Source organism: Oncorhynchus masou, chromosome 5, assembly GCF_036934945.1.
Source record: "Oncorhynchus masou masou isolate Uvic2021 chromosome 5, UVic_Omas_1.1, whole genome shotgun sequence".
NCBI classification, from domain to species: Eukaryota; Metazoa; Chordata; class Actinopteri; order Salmoniformes; family Salmonidae; genus Oncorhynchus; species Oncorhynchus masou.
Genome location: NC_088216.1, coordinates 21,012,107 through 21,029,361, shown reverse-complemented (window position 1 = coordinate 21,029,361; position 17,255 = coordinate 21,012,107). Strand labels below are relative to the sequence as shown.

The following is a 17,255-nucleotide window of genomic DNA, read 5'->3' as shown; positions in this document are numbered from 1 at the left end:
CAGTGGCTGGAAGTGGGAGTGTATGGAGCGAGATGGAACTGGGCCGACATTTGGCTGATTTTTCTCATCGAAGAAAAGCCTGATCTCAATACAGTTTTCTGTTCCAAAACTATGATCAGTTACGAACAGAGTACACTCAGTTTTGTAGATGTGACCCTTTGCCAAAGTTTTAAAAAATGACATTGTTTACATTGAATTGAGTTATTGCATTCTTCACAGAGAAGGCGTTCCCTTCTTCTTCTTCTTCTTCAAATGGAGATGAGATTACCTCAATGTTGCTGCCCATGCTCTCACAGACACCATAATGGGACAGATACAATGTTGCGTGACAGAGAGAACAAGGAGAGAGATGTTTCACCATAAAATCTTAACTTCCATGTTAGAGTACCGCTACTCGAAAGCGGCAGCTCTACCCTTTAGCTCAGTGTGGCTGTTGCCTGTTATCCATTGCTTCTGGTTGGTGTATGTACGTACGGTCACTGTGGGAACGAAGTCATCGATGCACTTATTGATGAAGCCGGTGACTGATGTGGTGTACTCCTCAATGCCATTGGAAGAATCTCGGAACATATTCCACCGTATGTGCTAGCAAAACAGTCCTGTAGCTTAGCATCTGCTTCATCTGACCACTTTTTTTATTGACCGAGTCACTGGTGCTTCCTGCTTTAATTTAGTATGATGGTCAGATTTGCCAAATGGGGGGGCGAGGGAGTGCTTTGTACGTGTTTCTGTGTGTGGAGTAAAGGTGGTCTAGAGTTCTTTTCCCTCTGGTTGCACGTTTAACATGTTGATAGAAATGAGGTAAAACGGATTTAAGTTTCCCTGCATTAAAGTCCCCGGCCACTAGGAGCTCCACTTCTGGATGAGCGTTTTCCTGTTTGCTTATGGTGGTATACAGCTCATTGAGTGCGGTCTTAGTGCCAACATCGATCTGTAGTGGTATATAGGCAGCTAAGAAAAATACAGATGAAAACTCTCTAGGTAGATAGTGTGGTGTACAGCTTATCATGAGATACTCTTCTATTCATGCCGTCGTTCAGCCACGACTCGGTGAAACATAAGATATCCCAGTTATTAAATGTCCCGTTGCTAGGATATACGTGCTTTTAGCACATCCAATTTATTTTCCAGTACTACGGATGGCAAGGGCAGATTAGCCATCTTCACAAGGCACCCCTATCTCTTTCTGCAATATCTTTGCCGTCTCTTCCTCGTGCTACTGATGGTGATGAGGGCCTGTTTGCGTGTCTGGAGTAAATCCCTCTGGTCTGACTCATTAAAGAGAAATTCTTCACCCAGTTCAAGGTCAGTAATTGCTTTTCTGATTTCCAGGAGCTCTTCTCGGTCATAAGAGACGGTAGCAGCAACATTATGTACAAAATAAGTTACAAAAAATGCGCGAGAAAAAAATAGCATGGTTGGTTAAGAGCCCATGAAACGGCAGCCATCCTCTCCAGCACCAATTGCAGGATCAATCATTCAATTAGCAGGTTAGAAGCATGCATAATAATCAATGGAGGCTCATTGTCACACCTGTGACAAGTTGAACCATTCTCCCTTACAAGTCAAAGTCTTCAGAGTTTACTGCCAAAATATATTTTTTTATTATATTATGAAGGATTTTATCCTACCAATGTACACAATCTACTCCAAATTTCCAAAGTGAATGAACAATTTTTGGAGCGATTACTCCATTTAAAAGCACACTCATTATTTATGTGTCTCCCCTTTAGTGCATATTCAAATACTTTACCGGTCAACGGATAATATATGTATATAAAAGCATGCTGATGTCATTGACATTGAGCTACCGAGTCAGATCTGCCTCTGTGTGCCATTGTATTTGACATTTTTGTGGTGGCAGCATCATATTATGTGTATGCTTGCCACCAACAGGGGCTGGAGAGTTTGTCAGGATCAAAAGAAATATGAAAGGAGCAAAACCCAGGTAAAAAGTTAGAGGAATACACATCTCTGTCTTCTGAAAACCCTGGGATAGAGTTGTATCTTTCAGTGGGGCAATTACACAATTTTCTATGCAAAAGACTGTTTGAGGAATTCTAAATTCCTATATGTTTTGTAGCCAAAACCAAAATCACACTCTATCTATTTCATAATAAGTTGTAAGTTTATCATTTTTGCATGAAATTGATCGAGACCAGTCTTAAAAACAAGTTCAGCATTTATTCTTGATGAGTACTGACCCAAAATACAAAGAACATTACATTTTAAAGAGAGAACATAAAATGATGTCATCAGTTTCTCACAATCTCTCCGATCCACACAATAGCGCAGTGTCTTCAGGTCTGGAGATCGTCTTCTACTCCCCTCATAAAACAAACATTCCAATCTGTCTAAAAGATATCATTTATTCTCCACTAATGGAACATCAAACAAACATTCTTATCTGTCTGAAAGGATATATGCCCTCCTTCTCCCTTTCCCGCAAGGTACAGACAATTAATTTGTTTTACCTACATTTTCGGTCCTAGTTTAAACAAAAATCCATACATGTCATACCATAACATAATAGTATTAAAACTTAATGGTTCTAATATTAATGTATACATAATTAATAATTTCAACTATAATTTCCTCCAATGAAGACACACCAGAATAGCTTTCCAAGAGGTGTTGAGTGTTTTGACATAAACAATGGATAAATGTTGCCCTAAGACAGCTTTTCCCAAACTTGGTCCTGGGGACCCCAAGGTGCACATTTTGGATTTTGTCTTAGCATTATACAGCTGATTCAAACAATCAACTTAATCATCAATCTTTGATTATTTGAAGCAGCTGTGTAGCACTAGTTAAAAAACCAAAACGTGCACCCCTAGTTTGGGAAACGCTGCCTAGGAAGAGCAACTCACAGACCAACCGTCTAACACACATCAGGAAGTAAAAGTACCACCTAACCTCAGAAAGTCAGACGACCAGCAACATCTCACAGAACAATATAACACAAACCAGGAAGAGACACCGATTCTCAGCGAATCATCAAATGATGACCAGCAGTAGGAGCATGTCAATAATATCATAGACTCGGAGAGCAACGACACCTGGTACCTATGGAACACATACTCCCTCATCTCTTTTGTTCATTTCTCCATTACATTCTTCAGAAGACGTTCACAGAAGAAGCCCCATCCAGGAGAGATAATTCAGGAGGATATGAAAGACATCTCTGTCGTGAAAAACCTCTCGGCTGAAGTTCCGCTACCGGACTGTGATACACTCAACCGTTTTTATGACAAATGTGTCAAAGTCTCACCCAATGAGAGCTGGAGGGTGACTGAGTTTGTAGAGGGTTTTGCTAATGACCTATTAGACGCCATGAGGAGCATGAGTGATGTGGAGGTTGGCATGGTGATTGAAGACTTTGTGGTGGAGTGCAGGATCAGTTCCCTTGTGTGTGACATCATAGTCCCCATTGCCCCGTTAGAGCCATACAGGTTCCAGTGTCAACTCTGGTGTAACCAGGCTATTGATGATATGCCACCTGAAATGGAGGGCTGTGGTAGAGTCAAAATGTTGGATGGTGGTGTGAACCAAAATGGCTGCTCATGTCGCACAGCTGCCATAGGAGATGATGATATGCTGTGCCGGCTGTGTTGTCAAATCAAATCAAATTTATTTATATAGCCCTTTGTACATCAGCTGATATCTCAAAGTGCTGTAAAGAAACCCAGCCTAAAACCCCAAACAGCAAGCAATGCAGGTGCAGAAGCACGGTGGCTATTAAAAACTCCCTAGAAAGGCCAATACCTAGGAAGAAACCTAGAGAGGAACCAGGCTATGTGGGGTGGCCAGTCCTCTTCTGGCTGTGCCGGGTGGAGATTATAACAGAACATGGCCAAGATGTTCAAATGTTCATAAATGACCAGCATGGTCGAATAATAATAAGGCAGAACAGTTGAAACTGGGGCAGCAGCACGGCCAGGTGGACTGGGGACAGCAAGGAGTGATCATGTCAGGTAGTCCTGGGGCATGGTCCTAGGGCTCAGGTCCTCCGAGAGAGAGAAAGAAAGAGAATTAGAGAGAGCATATGTGGGGTGGCCAGTCCTCTTCTGGCTGTGCCGGATGGAGATTATAACAGAGCATGGCCAAGATGTTCAAATGTTCATAAATGACCAGCATGGTCGAATAATAATAAGGCAGAACAGTTGAAACTGGAGCAGCAGCACGGCCAGGTGGACTAGGGACAGCAAGGAGTCATCCTGTCAGGTTCATGGTCCTAGGGCTCAGGTCCTTTGAGAAAGAGAGAGAGGAGGAGAGAATTAGAGAACACACTTAGATTCAAACAGGACACCGAATTGGACAGATATAACAAGCTGACCCTAGCCCCCGACACATAAACTACTGCAGCATAAATACTGGAGGCTGAGAGGAGTTTATGTTTATTTGAAAGTTAGTTGTTGTGACAATAAGAAACTCAAAGTGGTAAAAAGTTCACTGATGTATTGGGTAGCGCTCTTTGCTCAAAACACACCCCTTACCTGGCCAAAACCCAGGTTACCAAATGGTTCCAGACCACAATTAGAAAAGCTTGGGGACAGATATCCCACAAGTACGAATTTGAGCTGACATTTCGCAACATAGACGCCCCAGGAGCTCTGATGGTTCGATTCAGATCAGGGAAGGTGATAACCTTCGATATGGCTCCCATGGTGAAACTCAAAGACACTGAAGCTTATTTCACCATTTCTCCTTCCACCCCAACTACGAACAACTCCTTGGACACATACTGGAGCCTCTCATTGACCACTTACGAGGACCACTTCCTGAAGTACCTGGCCAATCACCTGCCTGAAAACTCCTGCCACATTCACTGCCTTGGAATTGTAGCGTTCCTTCACAAAAAGCCCTCACAGGCAGAAGTATCCTTACAGATCATCACTTCAAAACAGTGTTAATTCACTTGCTTTTGAGTAAAGAGCCTCCTGACTGGTACCCTGAACACTTGGCTAGCAGGTTACGTGATGCATTGCACTTCCTAGAAAATAGCCTTCAGGGTAGGAAGTTGCTTCACAGCTTTATTGGAAAGCCTCTGGTTCCAAGTGAGATTGGACTCCCTGCTGTATTTAGTGATGCAGAGCCTGTAAATCTCTTCCGCCCTCTTGGGGTACAAAATGGCAGCTACACCAAGACTGTAAAGCACTTGCAAGAGATGCTCAGGAACTCTTCCATGCTGATAGAGTATTTGCCAAAGCCGAAGGAATGCAATGGTCTGGACAAAACTTCAACTGGTATAGAGTGTTGAACAATTTAAGGTTAATACTGGACAATTAACTGTAGAGATGCCAAATCTTTAATGACATTGAAATGCAGAAAAGTGCATCATGAGGAAACCTGCCTAAGCTGTTTCATGTTAAAATCAGAAGTTCCAACCTGGACCCAAATAAATGCTTATTTGAAAGTTACCTGAAATACTTCATTTTTCAAATGTGGCCCAAAACTACATTGGAAACATTTCAAATAATTTCCTATAGTGTATTTGAAAAGTAAAAATATTTCCAAATACCAAACAGACCAGGGTTAAACTGAATGGGAGTATAGACACTGAATTGTTTTTACTAAATTACAGTTAAGAAAATCAGTAAATTGAAATACATTAGGCCCTAATCTACATATTTCACAGGACTGGGAAGGAGCACAGCCATGGTGAGCATTCCCACCCCCACCAACTTGGGAACTAGGCAGAGCCAGGTTCAGAAGTGCTCCAGTTTCAGCTGTCTGGTCTCCGATTATCCTACAGGTGAAGAAGCTGGATGTTAAGGTCCCGGGCTGGTATAGTTACTCGTGGTCTGCAGTTGTGAGGCCAGTTAGACAATGCCCAGTTCTAAAATGTGCAGCAGTTTATGGTAGTAAAATTCTGCACACTCCCTCAATTTGGACAACTGCTTATATAAGAGTGGCCTTGTGCCCATCACAAGGTCCACCTGTGTAATGATCATGCATTTTAAATTAATCAACTTCTTGATTTGCCACACCTGCCAGGGTGATGGAGTATCTTGGCAAAGGAGAAATGCTCAAACATGGATTTCAACAAATGTGAACACTTGAACTAAGCTTTGTACGTATGGAACATTCCTGGGTTCTTTCATTTCAACTCATGAAATTAAGTTCACATGTTGGATTTACACAGTTGGGGATTTTAAAATTACATACCAGTAATTTCCAAACACATTCCAATATTCAACTACTTCAAATAAAACATCCCCAAATATGCATGTCTGAAAGTAATCAACTTTAATATTTCAACCCAGTTCTGCCTGTACCTCTGCAGCCATTTTGAATGAACTCAAGACAAATGATTGTTTAAAAAGTTTATTTTATCAAAAGAACTGGCCACTGCTCATCAAAGCCTCCCAACAGCACCTAAAACAATGAGGGAGAAAGCTATTATTTTCAGAAATTTGTGCTCATAATATATTAACATAATTAAACATTCTTAAGAATTAAGCAGAGGGATTGAGTACCTTCAGTAAGCCCCATCGTTGAAGGTTTCCATGCTCAGTGTTTTATTCTTAGCATGGTCGTCATGGGCCATCGTCATAAAATGACTGGTCACAGTTTGTGCGTGAGCTATGAGAGCATTATCAGATCAGTATTGCATTTCACAGAGATTAGTCAAACAAACCATAATGTAAAATGTCATCAAAATGGCTTCCCATTCCCCATTCTCTAATGCGCTCAGATGAAAGGGTTGGTGACAATGAGACAAGACTGGTCATGAACCGGGCCTATGCTCACCGGAGGGTTGTAGAGAAGGAGAAGGACAAGAGCCGACACAGCACGAGCAAACCGCAGCTTCACCATACAGTTCCACCCACCTAGGACAATCACAATAAATATTAGTTAACCCTCACAGCAAGGAGTCCCTCAGAACTCAAATCACTCAGGTGAACCTACTTTTTAGTCTTTGTGTCATAGTTGCAGGATTTGAAACTTGGAGTTGGAGTGACATTCCCTGTAGTTATTTCACAGTGCAAGTGGAGTTTCTGGAAGAAAATAAATGTACGTTCTGTAAGGTGCATTACTGTAGGCCTATAGTATTAAAGATGCAAACCATCATGATTAGTTGTTTGGAGATTCACACATGAGTCAGACCTGATTGTCCAGGCCCTGGAAGATGAAAGCTCCGACAGTGAACCTCAAAGCATTGTTGGTTGTGTGTGCCAGGAACTTTGACTGGACGGTATTCTTGCCATCCACCATGCATCTAGTGAAGAGAAGATCGTGTACTTAACACAACAATTCGGGGCAAGGTTCACTCGCTGGTTCTTATTCTCGCCTTGTAAACCAGGGACTGAGTTACAAAAGACACTAGGGCTGTTTACACAGGCAGACCGTTGTGATTTCTCTCTTGGTTGAGGTTTAACAGCACTTGGCATCCCATATATTGCATTACCACCCCGACTGAATTATAGGCCCATGACACTGATACAAAATGGGAACCAAAAATACACTGAATATTACCCTACTTTAACCTCATCTGATCCTTCCCCAGGCCAATGGGCTGAGAGGACAGGACACTACCATGCTACACACGCTGTGCTAGTCCTCTGCACCTTACTGAAGCATACATGTCAGTCATTGGCCTATCCCTCTGTGCTGTCAGACATCCCATTCACAGGAATCCTCAGAATTGCTCACCCTTGACCCATTCTCTACTTCGCTCCCTCAGCACTACTCTGACAAGCCACCGAACACTTCTGATCCCCAGCAACATGTGCACCCTACAGTTGACCACTTTATCCAACGAAACTACACAACCCTCCATCCCATTCTGCACACATCCACATTTTGGAATCTCCCTCCTACACACTGACATGACCATAAATGTTGCAGCTGAAACAGAGCAGTGGATTCACCACAAAAGCGCCAACAGGATAACTGATACATCCTAACATGATCTTGTCAGGTAAAGACTGACTCAACTCAAAAGGGCTGAAAGTGACACCGTGTTGCCACCGGGTCTGCGTTGCATCAAACTTCACACAGGAATCTGCCACTTCCATTGCGCCACCCCAGAAATAACTCCCTTCAATGGTGCGCAAAGCAAGACTATACTAGTTGCGGCGCACAGTGCGCATGCTCCCTCTGATCTAAAGAAACAAGTCCAGTCCACCGACTCAAAAGCACACCCTCTTTTCCAACCCTGGATCAGCCAAAAGACCTGGTTCCATCTTCAAAAATCTCAGTCCCACTGGACCAAAATGCATCATCATCATCACCATGTCCATCAACGCAAGGCTAATGCTCCTCACAAACCTTTACCCCTTCAATTTCACCTCAACTCACTGGCATCTGGCCCACTTTCAACTTGACAGTCTTCCTCGACATACCCCTTTCCCGGTTATTGCTAGAGTCAAATTCAAACCCATCCTCTTCCCTTAACCAATTACCCGACTCCTGAAAATAATCAATTTTCCCAAACCGAAATTTCTTTAGCCTTGGGAGACGTGCTAAGCTCTGTACTCCCACATCAAATGTCAATTTGACCAATCAGATAAGTTTAAAGACTTAATTGGTCTTTCAAGCAATTCGTGGACAAAATAGAATTAGGCTGCCTGTGTAAACTGCCCAGCTGTGGAATCTAACCAATTAACAAGCAAGAAATTAACTACCATGAACAAAACAAAACCAGGCCAAGATAAAGTGCAGTTCTGTAACAAAGTAGTTTTACCCATAGTTGTCGACCACAGTGTATTTGAGAGTGGAGTTGGGGCTAGCAGTCACATAACAGTTGTTAATATACACCCGCCGATGCAAAGAAATAGTGGGAACTTTGGCCTCAAAGTACATTGGTTGTCCAATGATATAGGTTTTATTTCCAGTGAGCTTGTTCCATGATTCTGAAGAGAAAGGATAGAGTTAAGGTTCTTTAATAGAAAACAATACTGCAAGTGCATTCAGATTTAGGTGACATCTGTCAAGTCAACTCACCATCATAAGATATGAGGGTGACGCCAACCTTGGATTTAAGGGCCTTGAAGACTTTTCCCGCCAAACGAGGATGAAAGCCAAACTTGTAAGAGTGGTGGATCCTGTAGAAAATGGCCATTAGTGCAGTCAGACACTCAAATAATATCCAGACTAGCATACTACCTAGTATGGAGCCATGTATAGGATATGCTAGTGTGGACAACGTAGCCACCAAATGTGAAATCGTGAAGTGGTGGTTCACCGATTGTAGCGGCATTCGATGTGAACAGAGAATGGCAACTCCCTCACAATACCGCCTATGGCCTCTGGCTCATACTTCAGCACGTTGGAGTAGGAAATATAGTCAGCGGTACACTGGAATAGAAGAAACAACTCTAAAAACCACCAAGACATCTGAACATTCTCAATCATTACAGCCATGGAAATACAATCCCTTCAGACCATTGCAATTTGACTGGATCACTCAGGGCATACATTTGATGTCTGAGTGACAGGGGATTGTATTTCTGATGGCATTGGTAGCCAACCTTTCTATGGAAGCTACAGCTTTTGATGTTGTAGAGCATGTAGTAGTGTTCCGCGGTGGATTGGTTGACTTTGCATTTGTGGAGTTTGAGGTACTTGCAGGCGTCGGGGTTGGTGAAGGCGTCCTTTCTGATTCTCACATAAATCCTGTCGAGGTGGCACAGGACCTCAACCTTCTTAGAGTGAACTGGAGGAGTGGTGGGCGGAGAGGCGGTGGGCAGCAGGATGTGCTTGACTGAGAGTGGCAGCGGCCTGAACTTCCCTTCAGGCTTGAAGACATTCGCTTGGTCCTCAGAAGCACGAATAGGGATGTATTCTGGTAGCTTCAGATAGTCTGGCTTATGAGAATGCTCCAACATGGGAGTGGCAACGGTTTGGGAACGAGATCTGACCTTGGGTTCAGAGTCGTCATCAAACCTCAACTTCTCACCCCACACAAACTCAGTGTCCTTCCCGTCATCAACAGCTAAAGGGAAGCCCTTACCTGGCAAACCGTAAGCAGAGTAGTAACTCATGAGCAAAAGCATGAATTTCACCACCATCTTGCCATTCACCACCAAATCTCTCTCAATAATCCAGAACAGTAAAAAGGTGTATGAGAGAACCACCATTTGCTTGTGTGTTTTATATACTAGCTACAGCACCCAAGTAATTGCAACACCTGGTAATCAGTAGCAGAATCAACCAATCAGCAGTCATCAGGGCCCAGTTTTTCAAAAGTTATATGATCATAATTTCATTTGAAAGAAGCCATAAATCGCCTTGGGAATGGACGTTTATTATGTTCAACAGGGAGGGGCAATTGAAAGTAAGCTTCAGCCCACCTGCTTTTATACTATAGTTTGACTATAAGTTGTTAAATGTTTCTTCTGAAATAAATATTTTAAAATAAATATAGATTTACCACATGAAAACAAGAGCTCAGTTCAGAGTTGACCTTAAAATTAGGGACAGACGCAAATTAATCGCATTAAATTAATAATCTTCAGACATTATTTTGTCAAAGCAGCAAAATAACAAAGCAACAAAATAACTAGGGCTTTACAATGATGGTGGACTCTTGGTATTAAGTAGGGTTAAAATCTTCCATAGAAGTCAGAGGGTTCGCAGTCACATGAGGGTACGCAGTCATTAGTCATTTTGGCACCTTAGTCATTATTCATATTAAAAATCTGCTTATTGAATAATCCATGTGGTATATGTTTAAGGGCACTTCAATTAATATAACAGGCTTTAAAAATGCAATATCGGTGCACAATTTTGACCTTTGTTAAAATATCAAAGAGAAGCAAAAGGCACTCATTTTGTGGAACGACCCAACTGCTGGTTGCAGTAAATCACCAACCTTGGTTTTATTCCTTTTCAAACATTACACTCCAGGTGGCAGTATGCACCCTTTCAGTTTGTTGACCAACTCAAAGAAGTAGTAGAATAAGAAAATGGGCTACTTCAAAATGGAGATGAGATGGCCTCAATGTTGCTGCCCATGCTCTCACAGACACCATAATGGGACAGATACAATGTTGCGTCAGAGAGAAAGCCCAGTGGCTGGAAGTGGGAGAGTATGGAGCGAGATGGAACTGGGCCGACATTTGGCTGATTTTCTCATCGAAGAAAAGCCTGATCTCAATACAGTTTTCTGTTCCCAAAACTATGATCAGTTACGAACAGAGTACACTCAGTTTTGTAGATGTGACCCTTTGCCAAAGTTTTAAAAAATGGCATTGTTTACATTGAATTGAGTTATTGCACACTTCACAGAGAAGGCGTTCCCTTCTTCTTATTCTTCTTCTTCTTCTTCTTCAAATGGAGATGAGATGGCCTCAATGTTGATTCCCATGCTCTCACAGACACCATAATGGGACAGATACAATGTGGTGTCACAGAGAGAACAACGAGCGAGATGTTTCACCATAAAATCTTAACTTCCAGGTTAGAGTACCGCGACTTGACAGCGGCAGCTCTACCCTTTAGCTCAGTGTGGCTGTTGCCGGTATGTACGTACGGTCACTGTGGGAACGATGTCATCGATGCACTTATTGATGAAGCCGGTGACTGATGTGGTGTACTCCTCAATGCCATCGGAAGAAACTCGGAACATATTCCACCGTATGTGCTAGCAAAACAGTCCTGTAGCTTAGCATCTGCTTCATCTGACCACTTTTTTATTGACCGAGTCACTGGTGCTTCCTGCTTTAATTTAGTATGATGGTCAGATTTGCCAAATGGGGGGCGAGGGAGTGCTTTGTACGTGTTTCTGTGTGTGGAGTAAAGGTGGTCTAGAGTTCTTTTCCCTCTGGTTGCACGTTTAACATGTTGATAGAAATGAGGTAAAACGGATTTAAGTTTCCCTGCATTAAAGTCCCCGGCCACTAGGAGCTCCACTTCTGGATGAGCGTTTTCCTGTTTGCTTATGGTGGTATACAGCTCATTGAGTGCGGTCTTAGTGCCAACATCGATCTGTAGTGGTATATAGGCAGCTATGAAAAATTCAGATGAAAACTCTCTAGGTAGATAGTGTGGTGTACAGCTTATCATGAGATACTCTTCTATTCATGCCGTTGTTCAGCCACGACTCGGTGAAACATAAGATATCCCAGTTATTAAATGTCCCGTTGCTAGGATATACGTGCTTTTAGCTCACCCAATTTATTTTCCAGTACTACGGATGGCAAGGGCAGATTAGCCATCCTCACAAGGCACCCCTATCTCTTTCCGCAATATCTTTGCCGTCTCTTCCTCGTGCGAATGATGGGGACGAGGGCCTGTTTGCGTGTCTGGAGTAAATCCCTCTGGTCCGACTCATTAAAGAGAAATTCTTCACCCAGTTCAAGGTGAGTAATTGCTGTTCTGATTTCCAGGAGCTCTTTTCGGTCATAAGAGACGGTAGTAGCAACATTGTGTACAAAATAAGTTACGAAAAATGCACGAGAAAAAAAATAGCATGGTTGGTTAAGAGCCCATGAAACGGCAGCCATCCTCTCCAGCACCAATTACAGGATCAATCATTCAATTAGCAGGATAAAAGCATGCATAATAATCAATGGAGGCTCACACCTGTGACAAGTTGAACCATCCTCCCTTACAAGTCAAAGTCTTCAGAGTTTACTGCCAAAATACATTTTTTAATTATATTATATAGGATTTTATCCTAACAATGTACACAATCTACTCCACATTTCCAAAGTGAAAGAACAATTATAGAACATTTTCCACATTTTGGGAGGGATTACTCCATTTAAAAGAAAACTCATCATTTATTTACCTTTTTGTGCATATTCAAATACTTTACCGTCAATGGATAATATATGTATATAAAAAAATAATGTTGACACTAGGATATAAAAGCATGCTGATGTAATTGACATTGAGATAACGAGTCAGATCTGCCTCTGTGTGCCATTGTATTTGACATTTTTGTGGTGGCAGCATCATGTTATGTGTATGCTTGCCACCGGCAGGGGCTGGGGAGTTTGTCAGGATCAAAAGAAATATGAAAGGAGCAAAACCCAGGTAAAAAGTTAGAGGAATACACATCTCAGTCTTCTGAAAACCCTGGGATAGAGTTGTATCTTTCAGTGGGGCAATTATACCATTTTCTATGCAAAAGACACACCAGAATACCTTTCCAAGAGGTGTTGAGTGTTCCGGCCCCAGTCCTGACTTACATTTCAGAGACACGGTATGAATATTGCTGTCCATCAATTAATTACAACTCAATTTACTGAGCTTGAGCAATTTTGACAAAAACAATGGATAAATGTTGCCCTAAGACAGCTTTTCCCAAACTCGGTCCTGGGGACCCCAGGGGTGCACATTTTGGATTTTGTCTTAGCATTATACAGCTGATTCAAATAATCAACTTAATCATTAAGCTTTGATTATTTGAAGCAGCTGTGTAGCACTAGGGCAAAAACCAAAACGTGCACCCATAGTTTGGTAAACGGTGCCCTAGTAGTTGTTTAAAGTTGGTAGAATCTTATTCAAAACATTTCATAGCTGTAAAGGCTGCCAAATTTGCTAGGGGTGTTTAAAAAAATACATATATAATTATTTGGAAAATGTTCTGTAATTCACTTTGAAAATGTGGAGTAGGTTGTGTAGATTGCAAAATGTAAATCATTGTCTTATTTTACTCCACAGAGACAACGTTAAGGATGCAAGATACCATTCTTCGGGTGTTTGTGCTGGCAGTTAGTCTACTGTATCCCATCCCCAGAGAGGACAGAACAGGACAGGTTCAGGAGCAGGATGATCACATAATGGGCATGCAGGAGCGTGAAGATTGGTTGATGAGGGAGAGGGCAAAGCTCGAACAGGAAATGTCACCACTGGTAACCCAAGAGGAAGGGCCCATCGACCACAAAACCTTACAACTTGAAGTACAACAGGTCTATCAAATCAACCAGAACCATAATCAAAAGGGCTTGGAAGAGACTTATCGAACAGAAACATTCTCAAGAGAACAAAGAGAAGGAAGATGAAGAGAAAGAGCAGGGATCTCACATTGACCATAAGCTTTCACAAGTACACCAAGATGTACCTAAGACAAAGCAAAACCTCTCACCAGAGGACAAGGAACAGTCTACCATTGACCTCAGGCTATCATTAACGCTTTTACAAGGAAACGACAAAGAGCAGCGTGCTTCGGACACAGAGGCATCTCACAATGACAAGAAGCTGTACCACTTGGACAAGGACATGGCGAATGTCAATCGACAGTGGCCACAAGAGGTCCAGAGTGGTAGTTGCCATAGGGACCAACATACATCACCAGAGTGTCAGGAAGAATCTCAGGTCGACCAACTGCAATCGAAAACAGACCAGGAAGCAGAACAGGAGGTGCCACCCAGCTTCAGTACATCATCAGAGGGGAACCAGCAAGAGCATCTCACAGACCAGCCGTCTAACACACATCAGGAAGTAAAAGTACCACCTAACCTAAGAAAGTCAGACGACCAGCAACATCTCACAGAACAATATAACACAAACCAGAGGTGTTGAGTGTTCCAGCATCAGTCCTGACTTACAAGGAATGAATATTGCTGTCCATCAATTTTGACAAAAACAATGGATAAATTTTGCCCTAAGACAGCTTTTCCCAAACTCGGTCCTGGGGACCCCAAGGGGTGCACATTTTGGATTTTGTCTTCGCATTATACAGCTGATTCAAATAATCAACTTAATCAATAAGCTTTGATTATTTGAAGCAGCTGTGTAGCACTAGTTCAAAAACCAAAACGTGCACCCCTAGTTTGGGAAACGCTGCCTAGGAAGAGCAACTCACAGACCAACCGTCTAACACACATCAGGAAGTAAAAGTACCACCTAACCTCAGAAAGTCAGACGACCAGCAACATCTCACAGAACAATATAACACAAACCAGGAAGAGACACCGATTCTCAGCGAATCATCAAAGGATGACCAGCAGTAGGAGCATGTCAATAATATCATAGACTCGGAGAGCAACGACACCTGGTACCTATGGAACACATACTCCCTCATCTCTTTTGTTCATTTCTCCATTACATTCTTCAGAAGACGTTTACAGAAGAACCACCATCCAGGAGAGATAATTCAGGAGGATATGGAAGACATGTCTGTCGTGAAAAACCTCTCGGCTGAAGTTCCGCTACCGGACTGTGATACACTCAACCGTTTTTATGACAAATGTGTCAAAGTCTCACCCAATGAGAGCTGGAGGGTGACTGAGTTTGTAGAGGGTTTTGCTAATGACCTATTAGACGCCATGAGGAGCATGAGTGATGTGGAGGTTGGCATGGTGATTGAAGACTTTGTGGTGGAGTGCAGGAGCAGTTCCCTTGTGTGTGACATCATAGTCCCCATTGCCCCGTTAGAGCCATACAGGTTCCAGTGTCAACTCTGGTGTAACCAGGCTATTGATGATATGCCACCTGAAATGGAGGGCTGTGGTAGAGTCAAAATGTTGGATGGTGGTGTGAACCAAAATGGCTGCTCATGTCGCACAGCTGCCATAGGAGATGATGATATGCTGTGCCGGCTGTGTTGTCAAATCAAATCAAATTTATTTATATAGCCCTTTGTACATCAGCTGATATCTCAAAGTGCTGTAAAGAAACCCAGCCTAAAACCCCAAACAGCAAGCAATGCAGGTGCAGAAGCACGGTGGCTAGGAAAAACTCCCTAGAAAGGCCAATACCTAGGAAGAAACCTAGAGAGGAACCAGGCTATGTGGGGTGGCCAGTCCTCTTCTGGCTGTGCCGGGTGGAGATTATAACAGAACATGGCCAAGATGTTCAAATGTTCATAAATGACCAGCATGGTCGAATAATAATAAGGCAGAACAGTTGAAACTGGGGCAGCAGCACGGCCAGGTGGACTGGGGACAGCAAGGAGTGATCATGTCAGGTAGTCCTGGGGCATGGTCCTAGGGCTCAGGTCCTCCGAGAGAGAGAAAGAAAGAGAATTAGAGAGAGCATATGTGGGGTGGCCAGTCCTCTTCTGGCTGTGCCGGATGGAGATTATAACAGAGCATGGCCAAGATGTTCAAATGTTCATAAATGACCAGCATGGTCGAATAATAATAAGGCAGAACAGTTGAAACTGGAGCAGCAGCACGGCCAGGTGGACTAGGGACAGCAAGGAGTCATCCTGTCAGGTAGTCCTGGGGCATGGTCCTAGGGCTCAGGTCCTTTGAGAAAGAGAGAGAGGAGGAGAGAATTAGAGAACGCACACTTAGATTCAAACAGGACACCGAATTGGACAGATATAACAAGCTGACCCTAGCCCCCGACACATAAACTACTGCAGCATAAATACTGGAGGCTGAGAAAGGAGTTTATGTTTATTTGAAAGTTAGTTGTTGTGACAATAAGAAACTCAAAGTGGTTAAAAGTTCACTGATGTATTGGGTAGCGCTCTTTGCTCAAAACACACCCCTTACCTGGCCAAAACCCAGGTTACCAAATGGTTCCAGACCACAATTAGAAAAGCTTGGGGACAGATATCCCACAAGTACGAATTTGAGCTGACATTTCGCAACATAGACGCCCCAGGAGCTCTGATGGTTCGATTCAGATCAGGGAAGGTGATAACCTTCGATATGGCTCCCGTGGTGAAACTCAAAGACACTGAAGCTTATTTCACCATTTCTCCTTCCACCCCAACTACGAACAACTCCTTGGACACATACTGGAGCCTCTCATTGACCACTTACGAGGACCACTTCCTGAAGTACCTGGCCAATCACCTGCCTGAAAACTCCTGCCACATTCACTGCCTTGGAATTGTAGCGTTCCTTCACAAAATGCCCTCACAGGCAGAAGTATCCTTAAAGATCATCACTTCAAAACAGTGTTAATTCACTTGCTTTTGAGTAAAGAGCCTCCTGACTGGTACCCTGAACACTTGGCTAGCAGGTTACGTGATGCATTGCACTTCCTAGAAAATAGCCTTCAGGGTAGGAAGTTGCTTCACAGCTTTATTGGAAAGCCTCTGGTTCCAAGTGAGATTGGACTCCCTGCTGTATTTAGTGATGCAGAGCCAGTAAATCTCTTCCGCCCTCTTGGGGTACAAAATGGCAGCTACACCAAGACTGTAAAGCACTTGCAAGAGATGCTCAGGAACTCTTCCATGCTGATAGAGGAGTATTTGCCAAAGCCGAAGGAATGCAATGGTCTGGACAAAACTTAACCTGGTATAGAGTGTTGAACAATTTAAGGTTAATACTGGACAATTAACTGTAGAGATGCCAAATCTTTAATGACATTGAAATGCAGAAAAGTGCATCATGAGGAAA

The 17,255-nt window shown here is 42.9% G+C and overlaps 1 protein-coding gene and 2 pseudogenes across 1 annotated transcript; 2 read left to right on the top strand and 1 right to left on the bottom strand.

Moving 5' to 3' along the window:
- Positions 1-3,171: 3,171 nt before the first annotated feature.
- On the top strand, positions 3,172-6,837 carry LOC135528502 (inositol 1,4,5-trisphosphate receptor-interacting protein-like; annotated as a pseudogene).
- Positions 6,838-6,908: 71 nt separating this feature from the next.
- LOC135528495 (zona pellucida sperm-binding protein 3-like) lies at positions 6,909-10,016 on the bottom strand. Its single transcript, XM_064957614.1, has 6 exons — positions 9,477-10,016; positions 9,191-9,303; positions 8,950-9,050; positions 8,690-8,858; positions 7,111-7,222; positions 6,909-7,001 (listed from the first exon to the last, which is right to left on the bottom strand). Exons 1-6 carry the CDS (start codon positions 10,014-10,016, stop codon positions 6,909-6,911), a joined length of 1,128 nt encoding a protein of 375 aa, XP_064813686.1.
- Positions 10,017-13,626: 3,610 nt separating this feature from the next.
- LOC135528487 (inositol 1,4,5-trisphosphate receptor-interacting protein-like) lies at positions 13,627-17,149 on the top strand (annotated as a pseudogene).
- Positions 17,150-17,255: the final 106 nt, after the last annotated feature.

Coding starts and splice junctions, on each gene's coding strand:
- LOC135528495 (XM_064957614.1), bottom strand. CDS start 10,016: ATGGTGGTGAAATTCATGCTTTTGCTCATGAGTTACTACTCTGCTTAC. Junction 9,051..9,190: donor ATCGAATGCCGCTACAATCG/GTGAACCACCAC, acceptor CATTTTCTACAG/GATCCACCACTCTTACAAGT. Junction 8,859..8,949: donor CACCCTCATATCTTATGATG/GTGAGTTGACTT, acceptor CTTTCTCTTCAG/AATCATGGAACAAGCTCACT.